Below are 19,126 nucleotides of genomic sequence, written 5' to 3'. Positions count from 1 at the left end.
CACCCCACCAAGCAAACCCTGCAGAGCACAGGCTCAAAGGCTGTCAAGATGTTTGACGCCATTTAATAAATCAGCACTTTGTGATGATATTAAACCGAAGGCAGACAGGCATGCCTTTCTGCTAGCAGACACTTGGGAGTGAAATTATGATCTTTGGTGGTTCCAGGAATATTCCCTTTCAGTAACTGGGGAGTGCCTGCATTCTCAAGAACCAATATCATTAACCTTCTCTCCTCTCCTCCAAGTAAATACGGGCATCTTATTGCAAAAACAACAAGAGTAGCAGTTCCAAAAGCACTGTGCCATCACCACCTCTCTGCCACCCTCACCCCACGCACCTGCTCACTCCCTCTGTCACTACTGTCATGGTGCTGAGAGTATTTATTTGACTCCTTCAAATGCATCAGCAGTTTGTTTTGTAAAAATTTATGGCTTAGATAGGGCACCATAATTTAAGATATGAAAAATAAATTAAGGTTTATAATCCATGAGCTCCCATCGTCTCCAAAGTAATGAGATTTTGATAGATGTTTCACTTTTAAACTATCGGACCACATGGATGAGTAAGACATCCTACAGCATAAAGACAGTGACCCATGTGGATCAACACTGAGATTTCCCAGGCCTTATCCTGCATGTACTTACAAGCACTAATTGCTTCAGGAGCCCTAATTTATACTAAGTATGAATCCTACAGCCAGCAGTTGGCCTAAGTAGCCTGGCTACAGAAGACAAGTGTTCATGATGCCAAAACCTGATATCCTGCATTTACTCCTCCGCTGCAGCTCAGCAGGCTGGATGGGATCATTCCTGGGCAGCACAAGGCAAAATGTGGAGGACAGTGATGTGTCTGTGTTACCTCTGGGTGGGACAGGCTGTGCAGTACGGTCCTTCACCAGAGGCAGTGGGTGGGAAGGGAAATTCAGCACAGTTTTTGAAACCTTTTTAGTTTAAAAGTCGATCTGGTTGATGTTTTGGTCTTGCTGGTCTAACCTCCCATTTTAAAGATATAGCAATCAGTAAAAAATACAGTGAGGCTCCACCTGCAATAAAGGACATATTTATCATTACTGAAACAAATACTGAATATTTGTTCTACCATGTGTATGCAACATCAGTGTCTATATCCTTCCAATACACTACGTGTACAGAATAGATTTCTGCTTTTAAAAGAAAAGAATCTTAATTTTCATAAGCAGGAAGACACTATTTCTATTTTCATTCTTACTTCATCCTTCTTTACTTACTGTTTTTTTAAAGAAAAGCATGGAAGACAGTTTTTCTTCCCATGCCCTCAAAACATTACATTTTTATCCTAGTTTTGAGCTTAAAAAGTTTTTCTAGCCTATTTTGTTTTCCTCTTCCCCATCCACTAGAAAAGAGCAGTGCAGCCTATAGAATTAGAGATGGAAAAGGTCAGGCTGATCCATCTGCTGTTGCTATTAACTCTATCAGTTGCTATTATGAACGTACCTTTGCGCTTTCTCGCTTTGTTAATCCGCACACTCTATAATTCACACGTTCAAAGGTAAGCCTTCCCTCACTCCACTCATACAAGCCCTCATTATATGTCACTATTAAATCTTCGCAAAGTTACTACAAAAGATGAAGGAAGAGGCTGTGAAGTGGTATAAACTGCTCCTGTTCACACAGCGAAGCAGATGGGACTGGATGGAAGCTATAGCAGATCTGAAATGAATTAAAAAATCTTTCACACAGTATGGATCTGGGAGTATTTTATTTAATTGCAGGCAAGACAAGGTTTGTAGGAGTAATACCTTTTATTAGACCAACGAGCATAGCTAGAAAAGGGAGAACAGCTTTCAGGCACACATGCCTTTCTTCAAGATGCTGTTTCTCCAGAGATACCTAATAAAATACACCATTCACCTACCTACAAATGCCCTGGGGAACGTTCTTACACTATGATAGCTACAACCATAATAAGTTGCACCTGATTTAATCATATCTGCCTGCTTACTGGTTCACACGTGATTAAATCATTCACAGAGCATCTCCAGATCATTACCTTAATTTAAGGAGAGCCAAAAGCTACAGCTCCTGCTGCTACAAAACTCCTGGAAATAGTGATTGCCTGCTGAATCTGCGAGACCTGCTATGATCTGTCAGCTAATGTTTCACTCTCCAATTAAAAAAGTTATCATTTAAATCAGTTGGTTGTCTGATGTGAAACTTCAAACAACTTTGGCCCGGTTTGGCAAACTTTACTTTTATGGCTCTCGTTTATGACGCACCTGTTGTAATGACTGTGGGGTGGGTTGCAGGGGGCTACAGGAACAGACCCCACGTTTGCACCGACTGGAAAAGTGGTGGTTGTTTGGTTTGTTTATCACTAGCAAGTTTATCTCCTTCCTGCATCCATTAGGGTTCACTACAGATTACAGTGCAAGACAATGCCCGAGCTAATGAGCTACTGAGAGCTTTCGGAAACAAATGTACACCATTTTACACATTCCATTTTTTAACTTGGTTGTGACTCTGGAAATCGTGAGTGCTGCTCATTTCAGTGCATTTTCAGAAAGCCAGCACCTTGGGAGTATCATTAGGTTTAATAATATAACGTCAAATGAGCTCAAAATGCAACATTAATGTAACGACATGTGCACCATGACACCTATACAAGCTCCTTGAGAGGGATCAATGCTGCAAAAAGGGCCTTTATACTGCAACAACCACAGTCTCAATGTATATGATTATCATTACGTTGTCACGATAACATTAATGCATCATATTCTTATTGGTCATAATTCTCAACAATACTCATGCACACTGCAATCTAGCAAAGATGGGAGGCGAACATCACTGCCCTGCTGGCACGGATCCCATACATTAGCTCTACAGCCACGCTTGATTATCAAACAATCTGCAGTTTGCCCTGTGCACCGGCTATATCACACCTGCATACGACTACCGTATGTATGACTAAATTTCCACCCCTTCTGCTTAGGCACACTTATATTAGGTTAGGAATAACATCCAGAGGCAAGAGAGAGGAACAAAGCTGTCTAGAGCAGTCACCAGAATAGCCACAAACATAAAGGTACTTTTAAAAATGACAATCAATCATAAACCGAGTGTAGCTCAGAACAGCAGAAACAACTGAGCCACAGGGCATTTCCTAGGGATATACGAGAGGCCAGGGTTAAGGCCCAGACATGACTACACCCAGCCCATCATTAATCACCAGGAAACGCCTTTGTCTTGATCGTTCAGTATTTAAAATTGTAGATGTTTGACACGGGAAGACCTTTTCAATCGTTTTGTTCATCCTCCCATTGCAGTATCTCAGACAACCTTCCCCTTCAGTGCTTCTTTGATACAGTCTGCATTAAACCTGTGCTGTAGCTATGTAACCCCCTTGAATTAAAATAAATGTTTAATATTTTACTATTATTATTTAATTAATCAAATTTTTGTTTTCTGTTTTATCTATGAATTTATTATTAATTATAATAATTTATTATTAGATGGAAGAAGACAAGATTCAGGCCGAGAGAGACCAGTCAACATAGCCAAAAGCCAAAAGAAGCAGAATATACTGTACCAACTGCCATTCGCTTCATGCATGGAGACTCCTGAAGTACTTAGGTGAAATAAAGTGGGTTTTGCACAAAGAATAAAAGAATAAAAAATTGGGATTTTGGGGTTTTTTTAGCCTTTTCTGTTGAAAGGCTTTTCAGAATGAAGCCATGAAGTTTTATAGTCTTCTGACTTCAAAATGCTGCCCTTGAGCCACAGCAGCACAGCTAACATCAGGCTAGATCATGCAGGTGTCCAACAGAGGCACGTCCATGTGTTGAGGGACTCAAGACTTCACCGACAGTCACCACCATCCCTCACCACAGGCGGAGAGACACTGCAGTGGCCTCTGTGCTCCCAGCCTTGGTGCCACAGTAGTCCCAAGCTTCTCTTCCATACCACCCAGCTGCCAACTAGGACTGGGAAGCCCGGGAGCAAGGGGATGGTGACAGAGGGATACGGATACCAGCTCTGAGCCACGGGAGGAGCCCCTTGCCTGGGCGTGATCCTCCTTGGCTAGTTGTCCTGGCTCCATGCCTAGAAAGCTGGGAAGCAGTTGCACCACAGCCCAGCTTTTGGGGTCCCTCTGCATTTTTATCTTTACTCCATTCTAGGATTTTGGTTGTCCCTTTTATTACACCTTCAGTCCACCTGTCGCAGGGGTGATGAAAAGCAGATCCACTCAGTAAAGGTGGGCTCAGATGCTGGGTTTTAATGAATCATCTCAGTGATACTTGGCCTTGACTAATCAGTAGCTTCTGTGGGAAAACAACTGAATTAATATTCATCCCAGTGCCAGATTTTAAAGACCGTCTGTGCCAAACGCTGTGGATTATTGGCAACAAGACACTGTTTTCCTCCCTCAGACATGTCAGCGTACAAAGCAATAAAAGTCACAAAGGAAAAAAAATGTTGCATTTTAGAGATTCTTTCTTTCTACAAAGCTAGCCATTATCTTGACTCTCTCTGAAGCCAGGAAACATCCACTGAGTCAACATAAAAGTGACTCTGTAATGGGTTATTCATCAACTGTTCATATTTGTGACTGACCTGACAGGGCTCATCTCCTGGAAGCAGACAGTGCGGAGCGCTACCACCTACAGCCGGGGCAGGGTTGAATGTACGGGAGAGAAAACAAGAAAACAGTGCTGCACCTCCCTCACCCTGCCCGCAGAATCCTTTCTGGTGAAAATCGTTTTTAGCTGTTAATGTTGTTTTACGGCCCAATTACTCCTACCACCATCTGCTTCTTTGTGAAAACATTCTGTAGATGCTGAAGTAACCAGACCAAGCAAAAAGCTGAGACAGACATCGTCATTAAAGTCTCGTAACTAATGCTGTGACCAGGGCTGGGCGAGCAGCTGTGGCCAGCTAGGGCAACAGCTTCTGAGCAAAAAATAAAACTTGGAGCAAAGTGGGGGAAGAAGAGAAGAGAGTTTATCACGGAGATCAGGAAAATCCCCCGTGGAAACCTCTCCTTAAGTCCTTTCAGTTGGTGAGTCTTATGTATTCAAAGGACCAGATTCTGAAATTGAGAAGCAAAAATCTCATGAGCCCAAAGCTGCCTCTTCCTGGGGCACACTGTGGACAGCCTCGCATGCTCCCCGAAATCCACGCTACACAGCTGATGAATGAGCCCTAAGGGGTCTATTCTTCCCACAAATCTGCAGTCACCTCAGCAGTATCTGCAGAGGAGGGACAAAAGCCATCTCAGGAAGGGACAGCTTTAACACGGTCCAGAGAAAGTGATGAACTCCAGCAGGGATTAGGAAATTCTCCATTCTTCTTCCACTAGGTTAGACACTGCTGTATTTCAGGTCTTGTTTATATTGCAGTATTTTTGCTTAAAGACAGAGAAGCACTCCTCATGACAGAGCTCCTAGCTCCTAAGACTGCAGATGCCTGTAATTTCAGTTTAGATTTAACGTGCCTCAGGCCATAAAGTTCTTGGTCACGTTGACTAAGTGCTTTGAATCAGGGCTTGTGAGCTCAGTCTTCAATGCCAAAAGAGCTTATAAGGATCCTGAGAACCTCCTGAAGACCTTGAGGGGTAAACAGCCTGTGCTGCTCTCCTTACTCGCAGAGAGGTGTTTTGTTACCTGGGAACCCCCGCTGCTTTTGGAGACTTCCCCAGTAGGAAGGCACTACTGGATAAGACTAAAGAGAGAAGAGTCAAAGCATCAACCATTCCTTAAAGCCAGTATTAGCTACGTAGAAAGTCACAGGCTGTTTAGAACACAGAGAAAATCTAGCACTGATTTTTATGAAAATTCAACTGGAGCACGTATATATTAAGAATGAAACTGCCAATTACTAACTTCGGGTTTTACTTCTCTGCGTGCCAAACAATCTCCCGGTTTTCCACATATCCTATAGTGGTAAAAGGCCAGGGCGTGTCTGTATTTCCAGCATAAACTTCAATTTTATGGGTTTACAAATCAGATGTTTTAAATTACAGCTGAATGAGACTGAAGACTCCTACACAAGTTGTCATGTCAAAAGTGAACTGGGGAAACATTCATACACATATTTTTTTTTTGCGCTGGGTATAGCATGTGCAAAAGAGAGGTTATGAAAACTACTTTTAAGCCTTTGAGAATGGTACGGCTACACTGCATCCTCCCGGTGGTTTTGCTTCAAGACCTAAGTTTACCAGCGTCCCAGTGACAGAGTAACATGGCAGGTCCTGCATGTACCTCATGATACTGGCATAAGCGATGTTCTCAGTCCCAGTGACCTGGAAGACCACTAGATCGCTCCTCAGCTGACATTTTAGCCCTCTGGGACTGCTGATAGCATCATTCCTGGGATGGCTTTTATTTTACAGCTAAAGATCAGCAGCTCCAGAGCTACTTTCCAAGAGAAGACAAATCCTTTGAACTATGTAGCCAAAGACATTGCAAATGTTCCTTTAGCCAGTAAATAATCCTAGATTTTTATTATTTGCCAACCTTTGATTTATGGAAGACTTTTATAGAAAAACAAGGGAAGAAATAAGCCAATTTCTGTTAGCAATACAAAGTGCCAAGTAACTTCCACATAACCTGCAGTAGAAAATAATACCCATCATTTTTTGGGTGGTAAAATTGAACATAAAGCAAGCAGGATGGTCAGTCGATGTGTTAGCCTGGGATGCTGGCCATGGGGTTAACACTGCTTCCCTGCCTTAGACCTTCTGTGAAGGGCCAGACCTTCAAGGTGTCTAATTCCCATTAGTTGTTTTCAGCAGGAATGAAGAACTACTCGATTCTTGTGCCTGTGCTTCAGACCATCCCACTGCACCACACAGGTGTAGTGATGATAAACCCCATGAAGTTCATGAGATGTTCATGTAAGACAGACAAGTAGCTGGTTAAAAGCTTATATATATTATATACCAGAGTCACTATGACTCTTAAAATTATTTGGGCATACCACATGGATGTGCCAATCCAGGTGAGATTTTTTTCCGTAACAAACTATTGGCTGGGCTCATTGCTTTTACATCATTTTCCTGTGCATCAGACTGTTTTTTTAAAAAAAGCTTCATTTTCATACTACAAAAGCTAGCTGATCTTAATGGTCTTGGAGGAAGATGATGCAAGAGGACTTAATTCTGATTGTGGACTCAAGATTGAGTCATGACTGGGTTTGACAGTATTTTTTTAACCGTACATTTTTAAACTATTATACATTATTCTCCAGTCTCTTGGTTCATAGCAACTCACAGAATTTACATACAGTTGTCCTGGTTTCTGCCACAAATGAGGAACAAAATCTGCAAAGTTCTAAAATAGACTAGAAATATTGACTAATCTTAACAATTTCACAAAATTGTTAAGAAAATGCTCCATTCCACATCACTTCTGAGGTTTCAGATTTTGCAGAATTTACCATAGGTGACAGCATTGCGGTGGTTATTAGTGGGGCTGGAGAAAAGAGTTGGAAGGAAGGGCCAAAAGCTGCAGACACTGACATGTCCTCCATGGCTGGTGGGAAGAAGAAGGGGAGCAGCCAGTTGGTTCCTATGAAACACTGCCCCTTTCTGACAGAGGAGAGAGAAGGATACGCTCAAGACTGCGTGTATATAGATACTGCATGTATATATGCAGCCTGATCCAATGCCCACGGGAGTCAAAGTTAAACTGAGTTTAACAAGAGCTGGACTAAGCTGATGTTTAATGCCCTTTGACACAGCAAAACACTTCACCTCCATCCCCAGTCAGGATGGGACCCAATCACAGACCTACCTTCCAGTCTCTGACGTCAGCTGGCCATTAAAAATGCCACCCTGAGCACAGATGAACATTGAGGCATGGCCAACGGAAACGCTATTGCTCCAGCACAACTAGGTGATATCAAGAAAACTGAACGCACCTTTCCTGTAAGAGTTCCATGAGAAATTATGTGTCTGCAGTTAAAAACAAGGAAAGCTAAAAACGAGCCCTTGGTGATGGCTGGCTCTGTTTATTCGGCATATTTTGTTTATTAGGTACATTAGGAGTCGCTGTAGACTGCCTTTGACAAACATTTTTGGTATCAACAAAACCCCGGTAACACCAAGCAGTTCGGATTGTAGCCTTTGAAACTCCTTTTCTAGACAACATTCATCTTCCTAATTAATAATTAATCACACTGTGTTTTTAAAGAGATTATCAGGTGTGATAGCAGAGTGTGCCTAAGGCAGTGACTTCATTAACTATACGGAAGAGGTTTACTTTGTAGTTCTCCTGCCTGTTGCAGGGGTAGGTGCCAAAGGGGTCTCTCTTAGGTTAGAAAGTCAAAGAGCAACAATTTGGAGCAGGAAACAATTGTGCTATTATTTTTCTTTTTTTCTGTTACTTCTTAAGGAGCTTTTAAATCATAAATCTTCAGATGCTTGTTGTGCAATTGAAGACTCAAGTCGACTTTTCCTACAAAAAGGCCCAATTCTATGAAGAACGGAGCGCCCTTCCGAGTTACACCGAGGACCTTCCTCTGTTGGTGCACGTTGCCATGGTAGGAAGAGTTTACAAACACTGTTCCACCTAACAAGGCTTTGAACTGCATTTGTATAGAGACGCTCCATAGCGTGCCAAGAGTGTCAGCAGGGCTGGAAACACTGATTTCACCTACAGGACAGTATCTCAAGTACACTCTCAGCAAGAACTCGCAGCGGATCCTGCCCAGACCGGAGCCAGTTTGTGGCCCTGACTTGAAATGTCAACAGCAGCAAGAAAGCTAGCAGCCCCCTGAGGATTACAAGACTGTTTTCAATGTGATCAGCAAGAACAGCGCCGGACAAATAATCATTATCAAGTCATTTCATTCATTTCTGTCAATGAGGCAGCTCTATGCATTAATTTTGGAAGGATTTCTGCATCATCAATGAATTTTCTTCTCTTTATTTGTCAGTTTTACTAGTCCTATCGCCTGGTTTCAGTACTGACGGATACTTTCTGTCTTTTCCCATTAAGCTTTTGCTCACTTTCATGGAGCGTCATTAGGATTATTCCCACTGATAGAAAAGCAGGGAGGGTAACATTCTGCCCACAGACTGGACTGATAATACAGATGAGACTGAAAATCAGATGCCCTGACTGCCTCCTCTCTAGCCAGCAGGATAACAACAGAGAACACAAATCCCCAGATTTTTTGTGCTTTACACAAAGGAGTTGCAGAGGAGGGTGCAACTACCCCCTTGTAACTTAGCATTAATCTGTGATTAAATATACTAAATTTTAAAGTTAAACCCAAAAGTCTAATGTAAAACTACTTGGCATAATGGGTCCATTTCTCCTTGAATTTTCTCCTGTGAATTATCTTCTATTATTAGGTCTTTTATTTTTAGGCTGCTGCATGCTATTGCTGGGCAGCTCGACCAGCTATTAATTGGAAATGTTTTACTTCTTGTGCAGTTTTATTTCTCTGCTGTCTGCACCACTTAAACCAAGCCGTCCTCCGAGGGGATGACAGGCTGCGGAGAGCACATTTAAAGGACAGTTACAAGCTGTGCTCTTCGGGTGCAGTGTGGCACTATTATAAACCTTTTGCTGTTCTCTCCTCCTACACCTGCGTACGTTTGCGTCTATGCATGCATTTTTCTTAAGCCATGTCAAACTTTATGGAGTATTAGGGCCATATGGCAGCAGTTCAGCAAGCTCTCAGTATGCAACTGAGATTAAAACACTCCCTGAGCACAGTCAGCGGAGTCCCGTGACAATATCTGTGTGCCGTATACGGTGCTCGGTCATGGAAAGTAGATCCAAATGATCTGACATGGGGAGGGGTGGGAGCTGGAAGACCCAGCAGGGCACTTCACGGCTGCAGGTCCCTGCATTTTTGGCAGCTGCATTACAGGCTTCGAGGTACTGCGCCACCCAGCCAAGCTGGCAGCTGAACTTAAGAAGTGGTACATGATCATAACCGCTATTTTTAATACTATTGTCACTACCTTTCTCAGTAACCTAGACAACAGCAAAACCTCATTTCTTTCCAGTTTCAGAGCACTACTCCACTAGTCTGAACTACTGTTTCAGCTGAAGTCAGTGGCAAAGCACGAGTTGGGAATAAAATCAGCCCCCATTCAACTTCAACTGGCATTTCATTTAAAGGGTCTTCACATTTGCTGGGATATTTAACTCTGCAAAGCTCACATGCCTTTGCAAGCTACCACTTTAAAATGCTAGCTAAAAATATTTGCGTTATCTGAAGTCAGATGAATAAACCCTCCCTACTGCTGGGTACACAGTGTGGCAGTGTACAGTACAACTGCAAATTTATTTGTTAGAAACTGTACATCTGTTATGATTCACGCTTGCCAAAATATAATTCTTTATGGCAACAATTGTTTCATGGTGCTTACAGTTTTTCACCTCTGTGCCAGGAATCTCATATGGGATAATTCCATGACCTTGGAATCCAGCAGATACATTCCACATCTGTCTGGTCTGGGAAAGCCCAAGTTTGTTGTGTGAAAACCATAGTGGGAAAATAAGACCTGGAAATATCTGAAAAGACAGAAACTGTAGGGCTGCTTCTTTTTTTCTTTTTTTTCAACACCAGTTTCAAGTCCAGTAAATCAATCTCATTGTAGTGGTTACTTTGCTTTTGTAAGCAGACATTCACTTCTGATCCTATCTTCAAATTAAGGAATATGGTATAAAAATTAAAATAATTCTATCTCTGGAAAAAATCACAGCCTTTAAATTAATGAATATTAAAACTAAATCTTGTTGAAGGCTGCTTAAGATTTAGATGAAAAAGCACCCAACCCACTGCAAGTAAACATCTTACAAGTGCCTGTGCAGATTTAAGATGGCAGAAAACCTGTAGCTGTCCTGGAATCTCAGGGTAATACTTTTCTCATTACACTTTTTAACAAAAAATGAACCCTAAACAGCTTTGTGAGCAGTGAACTTAAAATTATCTGATTTCCTGTGACTCTTCCCTGTGCACATTTTCTATTATTCTAATAATTTGGCTGAGCTCCTGCTGCAGCCTTGCTCTCCATGGGGCACTGTAGCATTTTCATGCATACAGCCTGCACCTCAAATAACCTGCACCCTTCTACGATTTCTGCAACGCTGGAGACGAGATGGTAGACAGAAAGCCATGAAAGAAAGGTTACACTAAGAAAAACAGAGAAAAGGTGAATGTGCTTGCTTGACAGAAGGAGGAGACTAAATATTCTCGTCCATACTAACCAGTTTAAAGCAAGAATTGCTGTTCTGATCATTACCGAGGCTGGAAGTCTCCCTTTCAAAAGGGATTAATGGTTGCTCTTCAGTCTGTGAATCTTGAAGGTGCCAATTCCCTCACAACCTATGTCCTTCTGCAGGACCAATATACTCAAAAGATGGTATCCCAAAGGGATGTCACAGGGGAAGGCAGCATTGCAGGCTAACCAGAAAAGAACGATTAATTTATGAAGTTCGTACAAAACTGTACTTGCAACTTAAAATCCTCGTGTGAGTCCTGGGTGTCTTAGAGAAACTTTTATGATAGGAGTGACAAGATCCTACTTGGAACCAGTATTGGTGGTGCTGGTGCACCAAAGCTTTGTAAATTGATAACTGGTTGGTCTAAGGCATGCCATGGATGACCGTGGCTTAAAATAAATGAGTATCTTGCCCAAAAACTGTGTGGCAAATTTAGCTTTGTACTACTGGACGTGCTGCGCTCCAAAGGAGACTGCATTCCGGTGATATATGAAATGGTTTCTGCATATAAAGCAGCCAAACAAATTGGCTGCATTTCTAGTGTTTTGGATTATAAGGCCACAAACATCTAAAAACATACGAAAGAAGCTAATGGCTTTTCAACATACTGTGACAACAAACCAGCCAAAACTACTTTCAACCAGTTTGTAGAATAATGTGTTCCTGGCTGCTCGCATCGACTCTCCTGCAAAAAAGTTTAACATCAAAGATGTAAACTCCTGAGAACTCAGGTTTAAAATACGAAGCTTAAACTATGTGTGAGCAGGCAGAAATACTACTGCAGCACAAGAAACAGTTGATACTGGATGTTCATTCTTTAATGTAGAAAAATACAGGCAATTTCTAAAGTGTGAAACTATGTTAGATTTATAGCAGAAGGGTGAGGCGAGCAGATAGTTTATGATTATGCAGTATGTAGTGTTAATACTTTTCTACCCATTCAAGTCTTAACAGCTGTTCCATCAAGAAGGGGAAAAGAAAGGCCCTTGGTAATTCTTAAGCAAGCTGCCAATTTTCCACATGGGATTCGACGGCTAAGAAAATTAGGTTTTCGTAGTCTCACGCTGCAAGGAAGAACAGCACACCTAATAACACTAGTAGAAATAAAATTCCACATTTCCTAATTTTTTCTTATATACTAAATATCTTGTTGACAAAAAAAAATCCTATCTAATAACTAGTCCCTTTTATTCTGACACTGTTATTTTGAAGGGGCACTGCTCATCACATATTTGAAGTTCCTTACCTGTCTAAGTGTGTGACGTACAGGTGCAGTTATTTGCATTGACAATTTTGCGAGCATCAGAAGGAAAACGATGTTCATAAATCAAATATGTATTTCCAAGACACAAGAGGAAAGAATGACGAAATTTTAAGTATCAGATATTGATTATGAACCAAATTCTGGCTGCCTTGAATAGAGGCACCTCTCAAAAAATCTACAGATAAGGACCAAGCAAAGAAAAACCTGTTGGCCTCTAAGCCATCCAGAATGGGAGCTGTACAAGCTCTTTATCACCAGAGTGGGGCAGGGTCTTTCCTCCTAAACCACATGACAGCACAGCAGCCTGATGGAGCCAGAGATGTAGTCTGTGTACATACAACTGGATCCCAAGGCAAGACAATGATACCAGCTCCCTTACACCATCTGACCCACCCTCTCTCACAGTGAGGGATTCAGATCACCTCCTAGCTCCTGTGCCACCGCTGCCTCGTTGCTGGTCATGTAATACTTGGCCTGGCATATGCTCTTGAACTGTCACCACAGAGCCATATTTTGGTCATTCCTGGTCTATATATTTGTGTATGCCCACTCATAGCTGGTAGTGAAAAGGTCCTACTTCAATACAAATACAACCATTTCCTAATGCTGTCTCATTATTCGTAGTCTGAGACTCTCCAATACCTTTTTATAACTTTTTATATCACAGCAGCTAGGTATTTGTATGAGACACCAAGGATCTAAATATTTATCTCAGAGACGAGGGAAAAAACCCTGTCAGCATCTGTTTGCAGAAGTGGGATGTTGGAACTGAAGTGTCAGATAATCTCCCAAAAAGATGTCAGCGTTTTCAGCTGCCTGACAGATCTGTCTGCCTGTGTGACAGTAAACAAGAAAATGGCTCAGCCATTTGGACTGAGTTTAAGGCAAAACAAAGAACAAATTATCCATTTTCAGATCAGGTCTCCTGCTCCAGTTTACAGATTTTCGTTTCTGATCTCCGAAGTAAGTCCCTTTGGGAACAATGATCAATGCACTGTGTGGCTGGCCAGCCTGGCTGAAGTATTGGCAATTTGGAACAAGAAAAATCTCATGTAGAAAACAAACCTTCAAACAGTAAAGGCACTAGACACACCTCAAAATTCCTCTGACTCTTCAATTTACTGGAAATCAGGGATCGTCCCACTTAAGACATTTCCATGGAACTGGTGTCTGAGTTCATTTGAATTGTGAGCAATTCTCCTGATTTGAGTGGGCTTAGTTTGGATTTATGCTGAAGAAGAGATTTAACTGAACCCGATTTCCTTTAATACAAAGTCTTGATCTTTACCAGGAAATGACAGCTTATCAAGATGCCAATCTTACCTCTGTAATAATGAAGAAGTCATCACCAGGCTCTCCCTGCACAACAATTTTTTCTCCATCTTCAAACTGGACAGGTTCCAGGGCATCAGCCACTGTCAGCCGCTCCCATTTGTCCAAGGACTCTAAAATATTGAAGATCATAAAGCTTTATTATAAAAAGACTCTAACTTTGGCTGAAGATTCGTATCTAAACTGACAGCTCGGTTATGCCTGGTTCTGTTATACAAGAAACATTTCTTTCATCCAGGCACTTTGCATGAACCTCCAGTTGGGAAACATGAATGTATTTATTGTGTCTTACACACTTTAGCAATCACCCCGATACTAATCTTAAAAGTTGGGCACAAAAAAAGTTGGCTCTGGTTCCCTATGCCTGCGATCTGATCTGTGCTGCCCTGATGCTGCAGCAGATTGGAGCAGCCTAGGAGCTGTTTGGAGACACCAGCGATACGGGAGCACAGAGATTCTCTACCACATCCCACACCAGATGTCAGAACAAGTCCTACTGTCTTTTCATCAGTTGCTCTCAGCCAGTTCCTGATGGGCTGCTAGATAATGCAATGCAAAAATGCCAGTCTAGAAGATGACTCTTCCCCTGTGGGTGACACCACACACCACTGACGCTAACAGCAGGACCCAGGTAGCATGGGTGGCGGTGAGAGCAGAGGCTCAGTACAGTGATTTGAAGTGGCACCCCTGCTTCATTTGCCAGCGGGACGGTTTACAGAGTGGTTTTCTTTTCATTCCCCCGCTCAGAGAGAGAAATTATAAAACTTCCATGTAAACGACAATAAGAAAAAAATTACCAGTGTATTTTATGAGTAATAGAGCTAATACAGCCTGCTTCCTGTGGCCGGGTGGCCTGACCACCCACCTCCGCTGCCACAAATCCCCTGTGACACCTAGACGGCAAATTTGGGACAGCCTGCACAGCGGCTTAGCCAGGGCTGCTGGCTGTCCCACTGCCTTGCTCCTCCTGCATTCACAAGGGATGAATTTTACCTGTCCTGCCTCGGGGAGGGGAGGGGTGCCAACCTGTGTCTCTCTCCTCTGTCCCTTTACATGAGAATTCAGGACAATGACTTGTACTTGGACTTCTCTACTTTTATCAGGTTTGACTGAAAGAAGTGACAGGTTTAAAAGTTATTAAAAGAAACAGATAATACAATGATATAACCTTCACTGCCTTAAAAATCTGGGCTAAAATCCATGTACTAGAGCTCTGCTGATTCTTACTTATTATGAATTATTGAACTAATAGAAGTCAAGACATGGCTTCTGACACCAGGATTAGATCTGGGCTGTTCTCCAGACTCTGGTTTCCCATTTTGTTCAAAATATTGCTTAGAAGTACTGTGTGAGGTTGAGAGTTGTTCCTTAAAAGTTAAAAAGCCTTCTGGCTGAGCTCAGAAGTGCACAAGGAGTCTGATAACAAAACCAGATCAAAGTAATCAATGCACCAAAGGTAAGTTTTGAGTAGCCTGCCACCCGTATGTATTCATGTTTTTACTCCACTTTGTGTTGCAGTTTGGGAAATAATTATTTCTAATATTTTCCCCACATATGCACTCTCCCGGTGTACCTGGTGTATTTGTGACCTTTATTGCCGAAGCATTAATATTAAAGACCGAGCCCATATCGTCAATGCAACATTCAAAAAGTGCTCCATTTGACTAAAAAAAAGCTTAAAACTCTTTCATACAGACTAGAGCAGGTTTTATCTTTTTTTAGAAAAAAACAACTCAGTAATTAACAATGAAAAGAGTCTCTTGAAACAACTTCTTCAGCAGCTTTATGAAAAATTCAAAGCTAATTCTGTCTCTAGTCACAAAGCATCTCTCTTTTGTCTAAGGGAACTGCATCACCACATTTGGTTAATGATTCTTGCAAACAGAGCAGTATATAGAATATTGTACACAATAAAACTCCTAAAGTTTTAGTTGCAGAGTTAAAGTCAAGTATCAAATAAAATAGACCATATGCAATTTTTTTGCAATTTCTAAATTGTACATAACAATTCATGGCTTTACATTTACTTAAACTCCAGAAGAAAGATTTAAAACGGCTTTATTGTATCTTGTTCGATACACTATAAGCAGCTACTGATAATCTAAAAAATTCTTAGATTTTTTTTTTTTTTTTAAATTTGGCCCTTACAATTATATGGCTAGTTACAGACACTGGAAGGGCCTTGAAAAAAAAAATAAATATAAGAAGCAGGTAGAAGTTTTTCCACCAAGAAATCACCACGTTCTGGCCACATTAAGGCCTGAAGTGAAGTTGACTCCTCAGTGCTGTGTTGTGACTTCTGAGATATCTCTCTCTGTTTCTCAGGTGCCATCTACTTTTTAGACATGTGAAACAGATCCTTACACATTTCACCTAAATCCTCTGTTCCTGAAATGATGCGTTACTTTGTCCACTGCTTTTCCGTGCTTAAAAAAGGTTCAAATCTTTAAATCCTTCCTCTTTTTTTTTTTACTGAAATTCAAAAGCCGTACTAAAAACTAGGATATAATTACATTGCAAACTGCATGTTTAAGGAAGCACATCTTTGAATAACCTTTCTACTCTGGAATTGTTTTGAGATGTCTCATTGTTGTAATTGCCCCTCATTAGTGCAGGTGCAGAGATCCTTTTTTCTTTAAATACTCATTGTAATTTGGTATAATTTGTGCTCTTAATTTAGGAAGATTTAAATTAAGCATAAAAGAAGGCATTTAAATGACAAAACTTCATTAGTAAGTGAGCAACACACTTGGCCTTACTTTAAGCATACAAATATAATTGAAAATTTCATGGGTAGCACCCCTCAGAAGTTCAAGTGTATTTTCACTAAGACACTCTCATATTTCAGGCTCAAATGGTAGTTGAATACCATAAACAAGAAACGGAAATTGCTTATGTAGAAATATAAATACTTTAATTATCTAGCAAATTAAACCTGAACTGTTTTTTTCAAAATAGCCCCAGCAGAAACATGATGTTTCTCCTACAGAATCAACATTTCATTGTACTGTCTAACACTGTCCTCCTCATTAGAAGCTTTTGTTCTCCTAATGGTGATTGATTGGTCAGGCATTATGGGTTTGTTGTTTTTCCTACTGAAGGCCATCAAGAACATGTCCAAATTTCGTGGCTATCACATTAATCAAAGGGAAACAAAATCCAAGGACAAGAAGCTAAACAGATGTTTTAAGAATGTGAGACATGGGCTATAAAATACAGAAGAAGAAAAAAAATCAGCCCATTTTGATTTCTAAGGTTAGTTTGTTTATGCACATAAATACAGTATTCTTCCAGAAAAAAGCTTCTCACCTATCACCTGGAGGATGTAACTAGACTTTATCACAAATTCATATCTGTGCACTGCTTTCTCCTCTATCCATATAATCCGTACTGCAATAGCAGCTACCGAAAGGTTACTGGTGCATGCCTGCTCCCGTATTTAAGGAAAGATTTCTCCTTCAAACACATGTTCTGTGCATATTAAAGAAGGAGAAAAACAAGTCCTAAAAAGGGCCTTTTATGCTTTCATTCCTTTGGAAGGGACACAACCGTGAGACCTTCTGTTTGACCACCATTGCTTTCATTGTGCCATCAAAGACCAAAATTCATTCTGCCAACATGTGTAACAGAGGAACTAACAGGCAAGTCCAAAGGGCAACTGACCCAAAATGGAGACCTTGCTCAGGAATTCTTCATACATCTTCCGCTTTCTCAGCGTGCTGCCCTATTATTAAAGAAGAGAGAAAAAGGAGGTAGAGCATTACACAAGGTATTTTTGTGATTTCTCCCTACAGCTGCTCTGGTTTTTTCCCCTGCCCTTCCAAATCTTAAGCATAGCCAGTATAAACAGCCTAAGGCAAATGTTTCCCCATAAAATGGGCGAGCTGTACTGCTGATAGGCAAAGAAGGAATCAAATTCAATCCTGGTGTAATTCCACTGACTTCACTGGTGTTACTGGACACCATGGATGAATTGTATCCATTATTTACAGGCACATATTTTAAAGCCAGAGAGCTTCATCAATTAACTGTTTAGTTAATTCAGTATATATCTTGTTACCAATGAGGCCCCACTAGAAGGGAATTTACGATTACAAAGTCGGATAAAACTTTAAATGTCCCCCTCACGGGTCCCATCCTTTTAGGTTAAAGTCTCTTCAATGCCAAAAGCGTTTATCTTTAAGCTTAGTCTATATTCTGTGTACTGTTGTATGTATCATTACTGCTGAGCAACCTATTCATATTATTATTTTAACAAGATTTAAGCATTTTGGAGCAGACAATCCATCAATGTATACACAGCCACCAGCACAGTCATTCCCACTCTACTAAGATTTTATCGTGTGATAAGTTACAGATACACCTTCTGCTAATATAGTGTTTGACAAACATAGAAATCCTAAGTAGCCATTCCAGCATCCATTATTGAAGGACGTTCAGGTATAAATAAATACAATGCAGTCTTACCAAAAATAATTAATTTATCCTTAACTCCTTCTGCAGCGACACAAATGACTTGAAAAGAAAAGCTTCCCAGGTACCAAAGAGGAACTCCAGGGTCTTCCTTGGTACCCTGCAGTTTACTCCACACTGTTATGTGCCAGCCTGCATTGTTTCTGCCTGGGTAGATTCCCTGTGGATGCTGAAGGCTGCCTGGTGCCTGCCAGTCAGCTCTACAAAGCAGGAGTATAGCACAGAGATGACATACTCATCTTCTGAAGAAAGGAGAAATAAAGATGGCTTTTATTTATAGGCTGGGCAGAGAAGACAGAAGCAAATGTCAGTGTCTGCCATAGAAAAAGCTACTCCTCTATTCCTCCTCCAAGGGAGCACTGTAAGTGCTGGAAGCAGAGGCAGAAAGTGAGAACAGAGAAAGGAAAAGAAGAAACATCTCACCCTCCATGTGAAAGCGTTCAGAAATGCTCTACCCATGCAAAGGGGAAAGGCTAATGTACTCAAGTGCAATGACATAACTGAGAAATAAACATTGTCCCTCTTCCTACATGTGCTGTATAGATGAGGCTTGATTCAACGACCACCAAAGCAATATGAGTCTTTCCACCAGCATCAACAGGCTTTGGCTCCAGCTTCTGGCTGTGGCGCCTGCAGAAGGTGCCGGGTGCTCTCCTCTGGGGACAGGTCCCATTTGTGCCTCTCTCCTGGGCCATCCCTGCTCCAAACCAGCCGCAGCTTCAGCAGGAGCTGCCACTCTTCCCAGGTATCTCTGGATCAGCAGCAGCACCAGCTACCGAGGTCTCCCCCTCCACACCCTGTTCATAATTTCCGAGTCTGGTGATGACAGTTTGCCTCT

The 19,126-nt window shown here is 41.4% G+C and overlaps 1 protein-coding gene across 4 annotated transcripts in view; it reads right to left on the bottom strand.

The window, feature by feature from the left end:
• Positions 1 to 19,126, bottom strand: part of PRKAR1B (protein kinase cAMP-dependent type I regulatory subunit beta) — a 100,805-nt gene that overhangs the window by 6,368 nt on the left and 75,311 nt on the right. For all 4 annotated transcript variants that reach the window (XM_037382735.1, XM_037382732.1, XM_037382734.1 and 1 more), the window contains exons 8-9: positions 17,479 to 17,539; positions 13,807 to 13,928 (exon numbers count right to left, since the gene is read on the bottom strand). In XM_037382735.1, the coding sequence (XP_037238632.1) occupies positions 13,807 to 13,928; positions 17,479 to 17,539 (183 nt within the window). The remainder of the gene's footprint in view (positions 1 to 13,806; positions 13,929 to 17,478; positions 17,540 to 19,126) is intronic.

The sequence above is a fragment of the Falco rusticolus genome, chromosome 4 (genome assembly GCF_015220075.1).
Source record: "Falco rusticolus isolate bFalRus1 chromosome 4, bFalRus1.pri, whole genome shotgun sequence".
Taxonomy (NCBI): Eukaryota; Metazoa; Chordata; class Aves; order Falconiformes; family Falconidae; genus Falco; species Falco rusticolus.
This window is presented reverse-complemented; position numbering and strand designations above follow the sequence as displayed.